This window comes from Natrix helvetica, assembly GCF_964273705.1.
Source record: "Natrix helvetica genome assembly, chromosome: 3".
Lineage (NCBI taxonomy): Eukaryota > Metazoa > Chordata > Lepidosauria > Squamata > Natricidae > Natrix > Natrix helvetica.
In genome coordinates this window covers 69,437,822-69,455,782 of record NC_138549.1, presented here as the reverse complement: position 1 = coordinate 69,455,782, position 17,961 = coordinate 69,437,822, and the positions used below count along the sequence as shown (strand labels likewise).

Genomic DNA, 17,961 nt, shown 5'->3' with positions numbered 1-17,961 from the left:
TTGTAAAAGAGCTTGGGAGCTTGAGATAGAGAATTGTATTTCAGATTTGCAAAATTCTGCTAATGTAACTCAACAATAAAGTAGAATTTGCTCATCTGGTTGCGTTTCCTGTCTCGTGAGCCTAATAAGGCTGATATACTACCTCAGGAAAAAAACTAGCACCAATAAAATCTTAAGTCTATTTAAAAGCTAAACAGTTATCAGTAGCAAGTATAGACACACTGCAACTAACACCTCAGGATGGCTATGTATGAGGTGGCCCTTGGGAGACAAGGCAAAGAGATGCAGCCTGTTATAGCTTGTGTTCCCTTGAGAGACATTGTAGTTTTATATGCCAGTCTGATAATTCTAAGCAAGTTAAATTTAATACGATTTGATAAGAACATGTTAAGACTCTGGGAAATAATTAGGCTGAAGGTCAGCTCTGCTTTTGCTCAAAACACTCCCATTATAGCTCAGTCATGTTGCATATAAATATTGTAGTGTTTTTGAAAGTGAAAGGTGAAAAAGACCTTCTCAATAGCAGAATATTACATTTCCTCTCAGACCTACTTCTTATTAGCGTATTGGCTGAAATATTTGAAATTGTAACTAGAATCTAGTAATGCCAAGATTATGTGATATTATTTTGCCAGAAAAATTGGAGGTGCATATAGCATGGCATGGATTGGTCATATCTGGAATCAATGGACTTCAGATGGCATAATGTGAAAATGAAGGTTCAATGTGGCATCTATATTTGGCATGTAGTTTTTGTTCCTAAACAGATTAAGGTTACACATAAGCAAAAAGTTAAGATCTCTAAGGTCAGATCTCCAAATAATGTCTCCATTTTTATCTAATTTTGTCCACTTGCATGAATGGAAGAACAAAGTGAGAATAAACAGATCATGTGTAGTAGCATATTCACAATAGATCAGGTTGGGATATAAATCCTTATATTATGTGCAAGAGTGAACAAAATGGACAGCTAGATGGGCGGCATACAAATTTAATAATAAAGAAGAATAGCTAATGTCGATTGAAATTTCCAGCACCCATGGCTATCATTCTTCATGCATACTTCTTATCTGCAAAATAATACAGGTAGTCCTCAATTTACAACAGTTTGTTTAGTGACCATTCAAAGCTACAATGGATGGTATTGAAAAAAAGTGATTTATGACCGTTTTTCACATGACTGTTGCAGCATCCCCATGGTCATATGATCAAGATTCAGACATTTTTGATTTTTGATCCATATGTGAAGGTTCCAAGAGTTGCCCTAATTAATTTACGAGCCCCGGAACGAAATTCAGAGTAAAACCATTCGTTTATTAGGACTAACATCTTAGCACGGACTTCTGTGTAGCTGAAACTAAATCACATTTAATGGCGTCTGACCTTACCCCTGTGCCCCCGCCCCTCTGGCTGAGGTCATCAATCACATTCTCCAACAGGACGTTATGGCAGGGTTCTGGACATGCACATTCACATCCCAGCACAGAAATATGAGACTTTTACTCTGGCCAAAGGTATGCATGGAATTTCCCTCCCCGTCTCAAGGTGATAGTAGTCATGGAAACGCCTTAGGCATTGACACCATATTTATGATAGTTGCAGCGTCCTGGGGTCATGTGATCCCCTTTTGCAACTTTCTGACCAGCTAAGTCACTAGGGAAGCCAGATTCACTTAACAACTGGCTTACTAATGTAACAACTGCAGTGATTCATTTCACCACGGCGGCAAGAAAGATCGTAAAATGGGGCAAAATTCACTTAACAAATGTTTCTCTTAGCAGCAGATATTTTGGAGTCAATTTTGATCATAAATTGAGGACTACCTGTATTGGAGGCATAAAAGTTCATTTATTGCATATGCAAAAGAAGTAGATTTTGTATGTGTTCTGTAAGTATGCATTATTTTAGCGTGGACTTTCTATTTACTTGATGAATTCAGTTGACTTTTGGTTCAAGTAATTCTTCCAAATACTATAGCATGTGGTGCTAAACATACCTGTATGTGTAGCATCACATACTGTAGAGCACCACATACTGCACCACCTACTGACTTTTTGTGAGCATTGATTTGAGAATTAGTGTGGTGCCGTTGAATTAAGATTAGAGAGACCAAAATCCAAGTCCAATTTCAGCCCTGAGAGATCATTGGCTGACTGTAGACTGGTGCTTTCTCTCAGACCAACTGACACCAGACAGTTTTGAGTAAAAACTGAAAGTGTTCGGTATTATCACCTTGAGTGGTTGAAGACAGACAGGATATAAATCTAAAATTAAATAATGTGTTAGCTAGGTTAACATTAGAATTTCTAGAGCGTTTTAAAGATACTGTACCAAATCACCAGACGTAAAAGCTATTAACGGGATTGGTTTTTTTTTCTCTTGATAAATTTTGCTAAACTTCTCTTTCATCTTCACTAAAATTCTTCAGATGTTTATCTGAAGAGGAAACAGTGAAATATTCACTTCGGGATTTATTCTTGGAGAGATTTCTGTAGTACATTTGGTCATTATCATCCTTGGGCTCTTGAAATTGTAGAACAAAAAGATTTAATTCCTAAAATGCATTCATATTTACTACCTCATTTTAGTCCTTGTGCTTTGGGCACCAGGTTTTGGAAAATTCCAGGAAAGAAATTAGGCAGCACTTATTGAAAATTATTAGGAAGTGTTCATACAAATATCAAAACCTGTAACATTTGTATTCAATAATGTGTAACTCTGCATATGAAGTATGCAGTTTTTAAGTGGCTATAAATACAGCATATGAATACAGGCCTGTATCCTGTTTGGAAGTGACCTCATCTAATTTCTGTTTGTGGTTAGCAGCTTTTCTATCACATGATGTGGCTAAGGAAACCTCTGAGTATTGGTTCTTTGCATTCTTAAGCAAGTCAACTCTTCTTAACAATAGATGATACTCAGTGAAGCTTATGTAAAAAAAAAAAGTCAAGCTCTCCAAAAATCTGCTCTTAATCAACCTTCCAGGTTAACAAACTGTAGTCAAATGCTGAACTACAAAGCTGCTATTCAAAATTAAACCTCAGAACACTACCCTTAAAAAAGTAATGATTGCAGGAGAAATGATTGCAGCAAAGACTTTCTATAATGCAGCTGGATCCTCAACTACAATAATCTTTTGTAAATGTATGAGACTGTACATAACTGGAGTTTGCATCCTTTGCCAAATACTCCATAGTTTCTCCTACTATTTTTTTCAAACTTCCCTCTACAAGAGTAAAACATTGATTTAAAAAAAAAAAACAATATTCTTGATTCTCAGTTTTCCTAACAGGACTCCTTAGAGTACAAAATCTTAAAATTTCGAATTGTTCTCCCTAATCACCCATCCTATTTATGTCAGAAGGACTGCTCAACATGCTTGCAGGTTGAAAGATTAACCAATGACATTACCATTTCCCGAGAGACACCTGTGGGGACTCCTTTCATGTCCGTGCAAGGAGCTGCAGCGAATGTTGGGAGCTCACTCCACCATTGCAGCAGCACTCAAATTTCAAATGTGGGTTTGCTAATCTCCAACCCTACATCCTAACCCCTTGAGCCACCGTGCTCCCTTCCCAATCTAATTGCATAGGACAAATTAGGCTTCTAATTTTTTTGGGGGAAAGGCAGACGATGTCTTTAACTTACAAAGTTTAACTACAAGGATACCATGCTATAGCCTGAGCTCCAAGAGGTACAAGAAAAGTTCATGGCATCATACATGGAAGCAACAAAGCCTGTAGGCCAGAGCTATGAAATACAATTAGTCTTCTTGTTTCCTCTTTTATAGCTTATCTAGTTTACATGATTTAAGCACGGAAATGAGCTGACTACCAAAGTTTGAATTTTAAAAAAAAGGGGGGTGCTGTTTAAGGAGCTAGTATAGCATGGAGACTAAGCGCCAAATTAGAAATTCAAATTTTGCCTGTGCTATTAACTTACTAAGTGCTGTGAAGCAGCTAAATCTGTTACCACTTTTTATCTACAGTATGGAAACCATAACATACATTCTAAGTGACTCTTGCAAATATCACTAGATAGTCCGTGGGAAATGCATTGGCCCTTATAAAATAGTATTTAAAAGATAATACATTGTTTAATATTTGGAGGGCATTGATACTACTGCAAGCACGTTGACTAAGAGAGAAAGGAATGGTTGTTCTATTGTATAGTTGAGGCACTTCATCTCCTTTTTGCTATGTGAGAGGTGCATGGATAGTTCACAATCCGATTAATAGTTCCTCCAAAGATGAACTGTGTTATCTGAAAACACCGCAGTGCATAGGTTTGGTGATTCATCATCTATGTCTCTTTTAACTGAGTTTATTTGTATTTTGTCACTTCTTCCCTTGATTTCAGAGCAACTAGCACAGTTTGTGTTGCCCAGGTTGAAAGTGGCCTGATACAGTCTTCTTCATCCTGAACAGGCAACTTGTGAATATATGGCTTGTTGGTGCCAGTCAGAATCTATGTCCTTGACTACCTTTTTAAAAGTATTCTTTAATCATAAAATTAAATTGGATACTGTGAAGCAAAGCACAAGCCTTTGGGGCTCGAGATAAGAAACTGATTTGTTTTCTGGAACTGACTGGAGTAGCAATTTCATGACTTGATAAGATTCACACAGAAGCCATTTTATCATCACTCCTACCATCTGAAAATTTCCAAATCTGCTCCAACATAAATCAATAGATTATCTCTAATTATTGCTATGACCCCTTAGACTATTATATTAAAAGTGATAACTAGTTAACTATCCTATTACTCTAGATTTCCTGGAGCCAAGAATATAGAAATTTAATATATTTTTGCTGGACATCATGATTCTTATTCAGAGAGAACTAGTAATAAAAAGGGGAGGGCAGACAGAATGAAGAACAGGAGTAAACACTACTTTTTCGGTCAATATTTGCAACATTGGCATGGTCTGCTGAGAAGCAAAGATTAATAGACAGTTGTATGTTTAAATGCCAGCTCATAGCTCTCATTTCTCCAGAATTATGGGAGTAGCTTCATGAACCCAAAAACATTGCCTCTTCTGTTTCGGGAAGCTCTGAGTTTTGCAATAGTCTTTCTATATACAATGGAGGAAATAATGTTCTCACTACTGCAGGAGTGTAGTAATTGGACACTCCCATCTATTGGATAACCTAGTCGTTTCTCCTCTTGTAGCATTTTGGAAGATGAGAGGTTGAAGAGCAGGAAAAATGGATCTGCACAGCCACAGACCTGTCATCCAGATTTCCATGTGATAAATAAACAGCAGAACCGAGCAAGGCTTATTTTTTTTAAACCCGGACTTATTATTTCACACAGTGGTTCATTTATGGAGGAGAGACCTAGACAGAAAGCCCAGTGTTTTCTATTTCTATTTGTCTAAGCATCTGGGTTTAGGTTACACAGACGTGGATTAAAGTTTTCCTTCTTATTTGAAAGTTCCCCAACAGGTTGCACCACTGCTTCCTCTGTGATGTTCGTATTGTGTTTTGACATTTGTAAAGCTGGAAAGCATTTCATGGCTGTTTTGCCATTTATTTTTAAGGTTAATGCTTTTAGTGTTGGCTGATCAAGTGCTTAAAATGAAACCCAGCCTCTGAAAGATTAATTAGTTACCAGAAAAGACATAAGAAAGTAAACGTGACTACATCATACTGAGCTAAGATGAAACACAGACCAAAAGAAAGTTCTAATTTTTCGAATGTTCTGTAAATCAGAAGAAAGAAAGTGGAAGAGAAGAGCAGGATTTTGGAGAGGAACTGATATTGCAATGGGTGATCTTGTTTGGGTCCCCAATCAGTCTCTATTCAAGATAAAATCGGGAGGGTACTGGACTTCACAGAAAAACAGAATAACAGAATTGGAAGGGACCTTAGAGGTCTCCTAGTCCAAACTCCTGCTCAAGCAGGAAACCCGATATCATTTTAGACAAGTAGTTGCTCTTGAAAACCTCCAGTGTTGGAGCACCCACAATTTCTGAAGGCGTCATTGCACTGTTTAATTGTTCTTATGGTCAGGGAATTTCTCCTTAGTTTTAGGTTTGTTCTCTCCTTGATTAGTTTCCACCCATTGCTTCTTGCGTGCATTCAGGTGCTTTGGAGAATAGGTTGGCTGCCTTTTCTTTGTGGCAGCCCCTTAGATATTGGGACACTGCTAATATGTCATCCCTAATCCTACCCACTCCTGCAATCGTTCTTCATATGCACCAAAGACAAATTCCTTGTGTGTCCAATCACACTTGGCCAATAAAGAATTCTATTCTATTCTATTCTATTCTATTCTATTCTATTCTATTCTATTCTATTCTATTCTATTCTATTCTATTCTATTCATATGTTTTAGTCTCCAGTCCCCTAATCATCTTTGTTGATCTTCTTTTTTCACAAACAAATACTTCCCTTCCTGAACTAGCCAGAGTGATCTTGGGCATAGTGAAGGGATTCTCCTGGCTTTTTGTCATTGGAGAGAATTAAATCTATTTGCGATGTATTGTCCTATTTGCTATCTGATTCTACTCTTCAGCGGTGTGCATGCTGATATGGTTTTTATAATAAATGGTAGAGCAAAGACTTGGATATACTGTAGATAGGATCTGTAACTGGCATGGCTTGGATCTGCTGAAATTTACTGAAATGCATGATATTAATAGATTGACTACATCTGAAGGATTATTAAAAAATAATTTTGGGTGAATTTGCAGTCATCTCTGCAGGTGATTGTTTTGAAATTTTGGTCTCCCTCTGAAAAGGACGGTAACAAAGTTGCTTCAAAAAACTTCCCTGATATGTGCAATTTAGAAGGTTTCTAAGGTAACTACCATGAAAGCTACAATAACATTGGATTCAAGTTTCAGACTTTTACTTTCATCTTCAAATCTATTGTCTTTCCTAGCTGGAAAGAAACCAAAGCGGAATGAAACCAAATGAAAATTTTCTTAAGTTTGCATTATTTATCTATTATTTCTTGGGAGTTTGGCTGCATGCTGAAGACCAGACCTCATGATTCTCCTGCTCATCTGTCTATTTACATTGTGAAAATGGTCTCCAAGAAAAGTTTCACAACATAAAAGCATTGTTCATAGTCTTATATATTACAATAATCACTTCTCACATATCTGTGAGAGAATTTGATTTATTTTGGATACCTGGGATATATTCATGCATGTTTGAATGTAGACATTCAGTTGTCCAGGAATTCCAGAGCTTGTGGGCTAGACTGGAAACTCAAAAATATCCTGAAGAATCCAGTGGCAATTACTTCCACAAAACTGGCAAGAAAAGTTCATAAATGCAGTTACCAACATTAAGCTTGATTCAAGGGCATCTTTATGTTTGTTACAGCAATGGCAGCCTCTAGACAACTTTGGCTGATACTAAAAATATCTTAAGCAGGGTCTGCTTAGTACTTGAAATATCACCAAAAAATGCTGGGATTCTAGACTAGACTGGAAAGTGGAGCAACAATAATTATAGAAATAAAAGCAAACCCCTTCTGTATTAGTGCAAAGAAAACTTCATGAATACTTCACTTTCATTATAAATAAAGATCCCTTGCTTATCCATATGGATTTTGTACAGGAAAAATACTATTTTACTACCAAAAACAAATAGAAGATGTTCAGTGTCTCTGAGAGAAATCTCATTAATGTACCATATCAGTTGATTACTTTGCTTGATGGGCCATCCTAAGAAAATCTCCTTGGGAACTTTTAGGTTGACTAAAAGTTCTTGCTTTTCAATAGACACTTTCAAATATGCAGCAGAATTATCACTTAATTATAACAAGATAAAGAGTCATCATGGGTGAACAAACTAGGATCATGGTATAGAAGCTTAGGATCATAGTGTCTCTCAAACCATAAGTTGAAACAAACTCTGATACCAGTTTCCTTCTTTTCTTCTACAGTGGCTAATTTTTTTCATTAATAATTGCCATTGCTATTCCTCCATCCCAGATTTAAATTGAATAGAGGAGTAAAATTAATTAACAAAAAGTTTTGCAAAAATAAGTTCTTAAGAAGCTATATTTCTATTTCATTAACTTCCTATTTAGAACAGAAAAGTATTTTGTGTAGATAATATCCTTAATTCTGGTTCAGATGCCACAATCCACAAAATAATCTCATGTTTGCTAGCATTGTACTATATCAAGCTAATAGTTTGTTCCCAAAAAAGAAAAAAATATAATTGTCTCATTCCTGTGGAATGATGATGTCATTATGTTGTGCTATATAGCAGGCAAAGCTATCTAATACATTTTAATAGTTCCCTGGTTATTAGAATCAACTAATGAAACAATAAATCATGTTTGTTATTCCAAAGATTAGTTTTGGGATATTATTCCAATTTTCAGAAGAGGTAGAGAATAATGTTACAGAAGATTGTTTGGATTAAATTCAGTGGTGACAAAATTAATTCCCAATTGGTAAGGATTATTCCAAAAGTACTATATTGTCAAATGCTTGTTAGTCATTTTGAATACCTTTATTCATTCTGATTACCCAAAGTTACACTATCAAGTGAATGTAGTATTTGATGATTCTATTGGCCTTGACAAAATTGATATTTTTAGCCTTTGAGGCTATGAGCCTCATAACTTTTCAAATCAGTCTGTTTCCTTTGGAACCTTTAGAAAGTAAAAAGAGTCTTTGGCTCTGCTAGTGTTTGAGAATCTGCCATAAAACCCAGAGAGTGAAAAATGATATCCTCTAACTAAGCTACTTTTCTTTAACCCAGGTCCACTACCATTTTAGGATTCAGGAAGGGTGCTACTCCTATCTCTGAAAGAACGTGGTTGCACGAGAAGACCCATTACCAATGACAATGACTAAAGCAGAAGGGATGAGCATGTTGTATCTTCTTTCGTTCAGATATCAGCACTCCACAAATGGTCCTGGTTAGGAATCACAGTTCAATTTGAAAATAGGTCCTACCACTGCAATGATTAAAGCTTCTGGCTCTTCATCTGATTTCTTTTCTGTTTTTGGTGGAAATTTCCAGTCATTCCTGCCCCGTCCCTCCCAAACCTAATACAGATAGTCCTTGACTTACAACAGTTTACTTAGTAAACTTATGTGACTTATGACCATTTTCTATAGTTACAACCTTTGCAGCATCCTCATGATCACATGATCTAAATTTGGGTGACTTGTATGTTTGACAGTTGCAATGTCCCAGGTCATGTGATCACCTTTTGCGACTTTCTGACAAGTAACGTCAATGGGGAAGCCAGATTCACTTAACAACTAGGTTACTAACATCAACTGCAATGATTCACTTAACAACTATGGGAAGAAAAGTCATAAAATGGGATAAAATTCATTTAACAGGCTCACTTAAGCACAGATATTTTGGGCTCAATTGTGGTCGTAAGACAAGGACTACCTATATGTATACAGGTACATATGTGTATCCATTCTATTCCATTCTCCTCTTCAGCATCAAACATCGAGTGTTTGCTATATGTTTGTGGAGATGCAGAGTCCAGAAATAAGACTTAAATCTCACGTTTGCTTACCAGTTCCACTGGCAATGCAGTGGGAGCCATGTGGGACATCCCTGTTCTTTCCCATAGCTAATTGGGAGTGGCAAATGCATCATTGCAAAAAAAGACATTTCAACCCAGGAAGAAGAGAAATGTGACAAAGAAACGTGAGATTATTTATGCTACGTGTACATTAATCTGAGAATTTCTAAAGCTGGCTGTCAAGGTTCTGTTTTTTACCCTTTTCAGAAATCCATGCGATTCTTTTTCATGAGTGTGTCTGCCTCGCAGGATTTAACAATGGATGTGATAGTCTTCTCCTACATTCTGTTTATAGTGTTCATGGCACACTACCTATGACAGAAGAGGCAACAAATAACCAGTATCAGAATTAGTAACCACCATAGTCTCATTCTTCACAAATGTGTCCAGTGCCTTTTTAAAATGATCCAAATTTCTATTATCCCAATGGTCAGTATCAAATTCTGCAGTTTAACTGTGCACTTTAGGAAAAAGTAGTTTCTTCTGCTAGTTCTAAATGTTCCTGCAATAAGTTTCAATGCATGAACCGGAGTCCTAGCACTGTCAAAGAATATCCAATGTTCTTTAGCTACATTTTCTCTCTTTTTCATGATATTATATGCCTTTATCAGATCTTCCCTTATCTTCCTTCATGCTAAGGGAAATAATCTTTCTTTGTAGGGAGCTGAAACTCCTTAACCATTTTGATTGCCCTTTCATGTATACGTGCAGATATACCGTATTTTACAGAATTTATTTTAAGTGCAGCTACACAACACTCTGAAATGTGTTCTTATCATAGATTTGTGCAGTATTGACTATTATATTTTCACTCGTTTTCTTAAGGCTTGCAAACATGAAATGATTGAGTTGTCCACTTTGACCCTAAGATCTTTTTCTAGAGCAGTGTTTCTTAACTTTGGTGACTTTAGGTCCTGTGGACTTCAACTCCCAGAATTCCCCAGCCAGCTGGCTGGGGGATTCTGGGAGTTGAAGTCCACAGGACTTAAAGTTGCCAAGGTTGAGAAACATTGTTCTGGAGGCTGATCTGTACTTCTTGCTTGCCTCAGCATGAGCTCCATTACTGTTTGGGGAGCAAAGGGATGGATGATGATGTCATCTTCTGCCTGCCCCTATTCTTCTGGGAAGGTGATACTCATCTGAATTTTCTGGTTCTGCTGCAACAAAAGTAACACTTCTCCTCCTCTACGATTCAAGTGGGACAATCCAGTCCACTTGCTCAACCTCATTCCATCCTCAAAAAAGGCCTCCTATCAAATTGACTGATGTGTACTCTAGCAGGCATGCTTTCCACAACCCATTCTCTGCATTTGATGGCCATTTGTGCTGGATTACTTGCTGTGAAAGGCAGAATTCCTTTCTCCTTTCTTTTTATAGGTTTAGTAGCAGATCAGAGAAATCACTTTTATGAATTTTTTTAAAGAGGTCAGCAGAGAAAGGATGGTTTCATTTAAAAAACACACTGGATGAAACTGACCAGAGTTTTCTCAAGTTTCCCATTCTAGTTCCAGAAAGAATTAGAACCTTCCTGGTTGAAGTACAAACTGGCAATAACAAGCCCTCACGTGAATATCATTAAAATAGAGGAAATCCAGAAAGGCATTTGTTCAATTTATTTCATTTACAACCAGTTTATGTGCAGGATTCAAACAGTGTGGAAAAGCTCCTTGTCACTGCCATAAATAGATGCCATAAATAAATGAAATTTTGGATTTCTGTGCCAACCTGTATCAATTTATACTTGTTTACACAGAAATGTACTTGCTTCCTAGAATGCATTCTTCTTCTTGTATTATTAGAATTATTCCATTACTTTGTTGAGGACTTTTTGGAAGTTTACAGCTATATAGTGGTCAAATTAAAGATACCTATGTTGATTTCTGGTCCAGGTAGTCAGAAAGGTATTTTTTTTATCTGTCTGGTTGTCTCAAGCCTTATATACTTTATCAGGACAATTCATCTTAGTGCAATTAAAACAATAAATTTCAAATCTAATAAAAGTTGATCAAATGATATATTAATATTAGCATCTTTTTAATGTGGGCTGCTGTGAGGCTTTTGCTCCTAAAGCTTTCCTAGAACAAAAAATGTCTTAGAGAAAATGCTAGAGAGATGCTCTCATACACAAATGACAAGTTAAACATGGGTGCAAGATGCCAAGCCTGAGCTTTCATATGGCATGGTACATTACTTGTCTGGTTAGTTTCATGATAGACTTTGCCTATCAAAATTATTTCATATTTAGCAACTGAAAAAACAAGTACTGTAACTACAAAAAAAAAAAAATCCTCCAAATAGCAGCCCTGATGGTGCAGTGGTTAGAATGCAGTATTGCAGGCTGACTCTGCCCACAGTTTGGAGTTCGAACATGACCGACTCAAGGTTGATTCAGCCTTCCACTCTTCTGAGGTTGGTAAAATGAGGACCCAGGTTGTTGGGGGGCAATATGCTGACCGCTTAGACAGGGCTGTAAAACACTGTAAAGTGGTATATAAATCTAAGTGCTATTGCTATCCAGAATGAATAGCTAAAGAAGCATTCAAGGTTTTTATTTTCTTTAAAACACTATGAGAAAGAAAATCAACATCACATTTATTTATCCAAATCGGTTGTTTCTTGTGTCTTTCAGCTCATTTCAAGCAGCCTTCCTTTGAAAGCCAAGCATTTTTAGAAGCTGTCCAGTTTTTCCGTCAGGAGAAAGGCCATTATGGGCTGTCAGAAATAATTATAGGAAATGAAAATCAGGTACTTACATTGGGAAGTGTGGGTATAGAAAACTGTTATGAAAAGTCTTCCATTCTTTTTGACAGAACTCCATTCTTTATGGAAAGATTTTTATGAAAAGGATGTTCCTGTCAACCATTCTCAGGTCAAACCAATTTCTGTGCTTTTGAGGCTAAAGAAAAAATTATTAAATGTTATCTCTTTTCAGATTCTTAGCAACCTTGTGATGGAGGAACTCCTATCTAGCCTTCAGAGCATGGTCCTCCCTAAGATGAAAGGAAAAAGAAATGACCGAAAGCGAGCATGGTTTGGTGTAAGTACTATATTGTATTTCCTGATCAGAAAGTTCCTTTTTAAAAAAAACATGTTGATAACAACTACTTCTTTTCATGTGTATATGAAGGCAATAAGACTTGAGCTGAAAAAAAGGAGTCTGTTTTCACATTTTTGAAAAGTAGAATATTTTAAAGATTGATGTTACCGTTTAAAAAAAAAAAAGTATTTCAAATTTAAGCAGCTTATTTATAAATATAATTAGCTGAAAACATTAAAACCATCACTCCTCTAAGATGTTCCTTGCTAGCAAATGGCAAAACTCAGACTTCTTTTCACTAAATATTTCCAAACCATTTGTTCTTTCTTTAATCTGGAGACTAGTATCTATCAAGAGATGTTGCAGCTGGAAATAGCCCCCCGAGAGACAAAGATTACAGGTAGTCCTCAACTTACAACAGTTCATTTAGTTACAATTCAAAATTGTAACAGGACTGAAAAAGTGACTTATGACTGTTATGACCTACAACCGTTGCAGCATCCCCATGGTCACATGATCAAAATTCACATGCTAGGCGGCGTCCCAGGGTCATGTGATCACCTTTTGCAATCTTCTGTCGAGCAAAGTCAATGGAGAAGCCAGATTCACTGAACAACCATGTTACTAACTGAATAACTGCCTGATTCAATTAACAACTGTGGCAAAAAAGGTTGTAAAATGGGGCAAAATTCACTTAACAAATGTCTCACATAGCAACAGAAATGGACTCAATTATGGTCAAAAGTTGAAGACTTCCTGTATTAACAAAATATGTGATTCTACTTTATACTTTCGTGTGTGTGTGTGTGTGTGTGTGTGTGTGTGTGTGTGTGTGTGTTGTATTTGTGCTGATAAAAATAAAAATATGGTTTTCTGCCTGGATGGTCTTCTGTAATGAGCCGAATGACAGAAAGGGGGAGTAGTGAGCTCCCTCCCATATTTGGGCATACCAGGGGTTGTAACACACACACATACATACATACATACATACATATATTAATTACAAGAGCAATCATTACCCTCATGGTTAATTTATGAAGCTGGTTTGGAGCTGGTTTGCATGGCTGGCAAATGATTTCATTCATGCTTTTTGTTATAGATTCTAGAAGAAACATACCATTTGGTACATGATCAGGTATCAGATGGTTTACGTGCTCTGAAAGAAGAATGCAAAGAGGCCACTCGAGGACTTGAGGGAACTATTCGTTCAAATATAGACCAGATTGTGACTTCAAAAGACTTTCTGGCTACGAAAATAAAAGGTAAATTGAATGTCACAAATTAGCATTTGTATATTTCCTTTTTACATCTATTAATCACAGTATCAGTTGACAATACTAATTTCCCTATGGCGATGAGAAAGTTCTGTCAGACTTTTTTACATTTGCCCCTTTTGAGCATATCTACATTTATATGTCATGGGCCTAAGCTTATTTCATAATATGTTCACACTGCATGTTGTTTCTTTTGAGATGGAAAGAACAATTGGAAATCCCTGTTTAAGTGAATGCAACAAATGCATGATTAATATTGTAGATCCATGATGGCGAACCTATGGCACGCGTGCCACAAGTGGCACGCGGAGCCCTCTCTGTGGGCACGTGAGCTGTTGCCCCAGCTCAGCTCCACTGTGCATGTACCCATGCCTCCCGCCAGCCAGCTGATTATTGGGTTTCTGCCACGCATGAGCAGGGGGAGGGGGAGTGTGGGGGGTGCAGCACGCCCTCCCACTGCCTATTTTTGGTCCCAGGAGGCTGCAGGGAGGCCTGCTAAGGCCAAAATGGGGCACGGGCGGGATGCACGCACATGCATGAGGGGGTCACGGGTGCATGTGAAGGGGGGCACATGGGAGGGCTGTCACGGATATTGCATTATGGGTGTGGGAACATGCGCACATGCTGTCACACGTACATGCACACTTTCGGCACACGACAACAAAAAGGTTAGCCATCACTGTTATAAATGATCTAATTCTATTTTGTTAAAAAGCAAAAAAAAAAAACCAAAACCTATAAACAATATAGTACAAATGAAGATGATCAATAGCACTTCCAGTTTTGGCCTGCATTTCTGTGCACATTTATCAGAACTAGCCTCATTGAATAATTAGGGCTTTTTTTTTCCTTTAAAAAGTATAAACTGGGTTGCATAGAGGGTGGATAAAAATTGATGTTTTTTTATTTAGATCATTTTTTTTTTATTTTTATCAAATTTATTTTAATAAAATGCTTTTTGAGTTAAAATAGATCTAAAGATAGTTTTCTATTTAAGGTACATTAATAATTTAGTTTATTCAGCATGAAATGTAACTTAGTTATGTAGCATGAGGCTGTATATTCTGCAATATTGGGACTGTTGCTGAGTCAACAGCAGGTCAGAGAAGGAGCTGCTGCGGGACAGAGGTGACAGTTGCTCTTTAAAAATTATGATCTAAATCGAGTTGGTTTAAATCAAGCCTTTTTACTAGTGATTTAAATCATGATTTAAATCAAATCCACCCTGGTTGCATGTCTTGTCAGAATATTGGAAAATTTCATAGTAGCAGAATCTGCAAATCAGTTCCATCACTGAGCAAACTTTATTAGCTTGAGTTAGAAATAATTAATTATCATATTGTAATATCATTAAGAAGGGTGTTAGCTACCTGCTATGGAGTATCTCTACGATGAGTGAACCCCAACATTTATAGCTGTTTTAATGATATTACAATATGGTCAAGAAATTTACCACAGACTAACACTTGGTGGAGCAGTCATGAAGGCCTTGGAAAAAATGTCAAATACTGGGATGTGTCCAGTGACGTGCGGTGAGGTTTATGACTGGTGAGGCTGGTGACGTCATCAGCGTGACCCGCGGTCCCCTTCATGTTGACTCAGGAAGGAGGGGAATGGGACCATGTCAGCCTCCCTCCTGCGCACGTCCCATTCCCCGCCTTCCTAAGTCAACATGAAGGGGACCACGGAGCGCGCTCCGCGGGACCGCAGCTCATGCTCCGCGATCCCCTTCATGTTGACTCAGGAGTCAGGAAGGAGGGGAATTCCCCTCCTTCCTGACTCCTGAGTCAACATGAAGGGGACCGCGGAGCGCGCTCCACGGGACTGCGGCTCACGCTCCGTGATCCCCTTCATGTTGACTTAGGAAGGCGGGGAATGGGACGTGCGCAGGAGGGAGGCTGAGGCTAGAGGAGCCTCCTGCACATGTGGTCCCATTCCCCTCCTTCCTGACTCCTGAGTCAACATGAACATGCTCCCATTCCCGACCACGTGTGCAGAAGGCTTCTCAGCGCCTTTTCGCTTTTCCCCTTTTTTTTAAATTTTCATGATGAGAGTGGTGAGGCTCTGCCTCCCCTGCCTCCCCTGACCGCACGTCCCTGGATGTGTCTATATACCAGTTTTTTTCAACCTTGGTAGCTTTCATTTGGGTAGATTCCAACTCCCAAGCTACTTGGGGAATTTTGGGATTTGGAGCCCACACATGATGCGAGCTCCCAAAGTTGAGAAAAACTGGTCTATACTGTAAAGATCAGAATCTGCGATACTCCCTGTGATATTCTATGGCAGTGGCCCCAACCTTTTGGGCATCAAGGACTGGTTCCATGGAGAGAGGTTTTTCTGCGGACTGGAGGGGACGTGGTTTTGTGTGCTGTCTGCATCCCATGAATGGGGCTTCACTTGTTTGTGTGGCCTGGTTGCTGGTATGCTGCGGACCGGTGCCAGTCCATGGACCGGAGGTTGGGGACCTCTTCTCTATGAAAATGAAAGTTGGACTTTAAAGAAGAAGGATGGAAGAGTATACATGCTTTTGAACTTTTGTATTGGAAAAGATTCCTGAGAATACTGTGGACAACCAAGAAAACAAACCAAAGGACATCTGAACAAATCGACTCAAAGTTGTCATTTGAGTACAAAAAACAAGACTTTGATTATTATATTTTGGACACATTATGCAAAGACCCAGATTCTAGAAAAGTCTCTAATCCTGGAAAAGGTAGAAGAAAAGGGAAGAATATTAGCTATGTGGATTGACACAGTAGCAAAGAGCATACTGGTTGGAAACCTGAAAGAGCAGATTAAGAGTAGATCACCATGGAGAAAAACTCTCTATGTGGTCACTGGGAGTTGAAAACGATGACACTTAATCAATCAATCAATCAATCAAAAATTAATTATTTCTAATTCAAGTAAACAAAGCTTGCACAGTGATAGAACTGGTTAGATTCTGATACTATCAGATTTTCCAATACTGTATTCTAATATGACATGCAAGGTGGGCTCAGCCTGGTGCAAATTATTCTGTATCGGGAATCTGTTGAAGTGACCAGCTACATTCAGCTTTCTAGAGAAAGTATCTTGTATTTTCTTCATTCTGAAATGTAATTGCATAGTAGGACAGCATCATTGCATTAATCATATTTAAGCTGGTGGTTTTATATTATACTTGTATTGTCTAACAGTGAAATAATCCCATTATTATGTTTTTCAATTAAATGGTATGCTAGTATGTAAATGTACCAACTCATAAAGTTTGCATTTCTACAATATGATGTCTACATGCATACATAAGTAGTCCCAGTCCTGCAATCCAACTGGCAATAGGTGTTTAGCAGGGATGCTAAAAGTTTGAAGACTGGTTCTAAATCTACCTTTTCAGTGCTGTTGTAAATTCAAATGTTTGCTGAATGATTGCAGTATTGGACAATAAGGGAGGACTCGGGGCGGTGTAATATGACTGTACACCGCCCCGAGTCCCTTCGGGGAGAGGGTGTGGTTTATAAATTAAATAAAAGTAAAGTAAGTAAAGTACGTATAATAAATTATATAAGATGGCCATTTTTGTTTAAAGTCTTCTTTCTTAGAGTTCAACTCAGGTTTATCTTAAATCTTCAGGGAGCATAACTGAACCTATCCAGATCTGTTGCAGTGAAAGTATTCAGCCCTTTTTAGCTTCTGTACTAGAGGAGCTCATGGGGCCAGTGAGCTCTGGATTCACTGAAATCTGTTTGCTGTTTGAAAAGGAAGTCAACGCAATCAGCCAAACCTTTCAAGCAACAAATGATGTTGCAACACTAAATGAGGTAAGGAAGCCATGTTACTAAATTGTTTGCCTTCTGCATGGATGGGAGTCACTTGGGGTCATCAGCTTTCAGTTTATCCTCTGAGGCATAATAGTTTTATCTTGGTCAGATGTTTTCAAATCTGAGTGAGATCCCATACTCTTGCCTTTGGCAAATAACTATCTCTTAGTTTCTATCTGTACATTAAAAATAAGAAGAACCTGTCTCACCCGAAATGTAGAGAGCAGGATTATAAAAGTTGGTAAACTACATTCCATAACCTGGACTTGTCATATTTTTGTTTATTGTTAAACAATCAAATTCTCATGAAAATCTCAGAAACAACATG

At 37.8% G+C, this 17,961-nt stretch overlaps 1 protein-coding gene across 1 annotated transcript in view; it reads left to right on the top strand.

Moving 5' to 3' along the window:
• Window positions 1–17,961, top strand: part of NIBAN1 (niban apoptosis regulator 1) — a 55,632-nt gene that overhangs the window by 30,579 nt on the left and 7,092 nt on the right. The window contains exons 6-9 of the mRNA XM_081946850.1: window positions 12,152–12,267; window positions 12,455–12,559; window positions 13,659–13,821; window positions 17,446–17,633. Coding sequence (XP_081802976.1) covers window positions 12,152–12,267; window positions 12,455–12,559; window positions 13,659–13,821; window positions 17,446–17,633 — 572 coding nt within the window. The remainder of the gene's footprint in view (window positions 1–12,151; window positions 12,268–12,454; window positions 12,560–13,658; window positions 13,822–17,445; window positions 17,634–17,961) is intronic.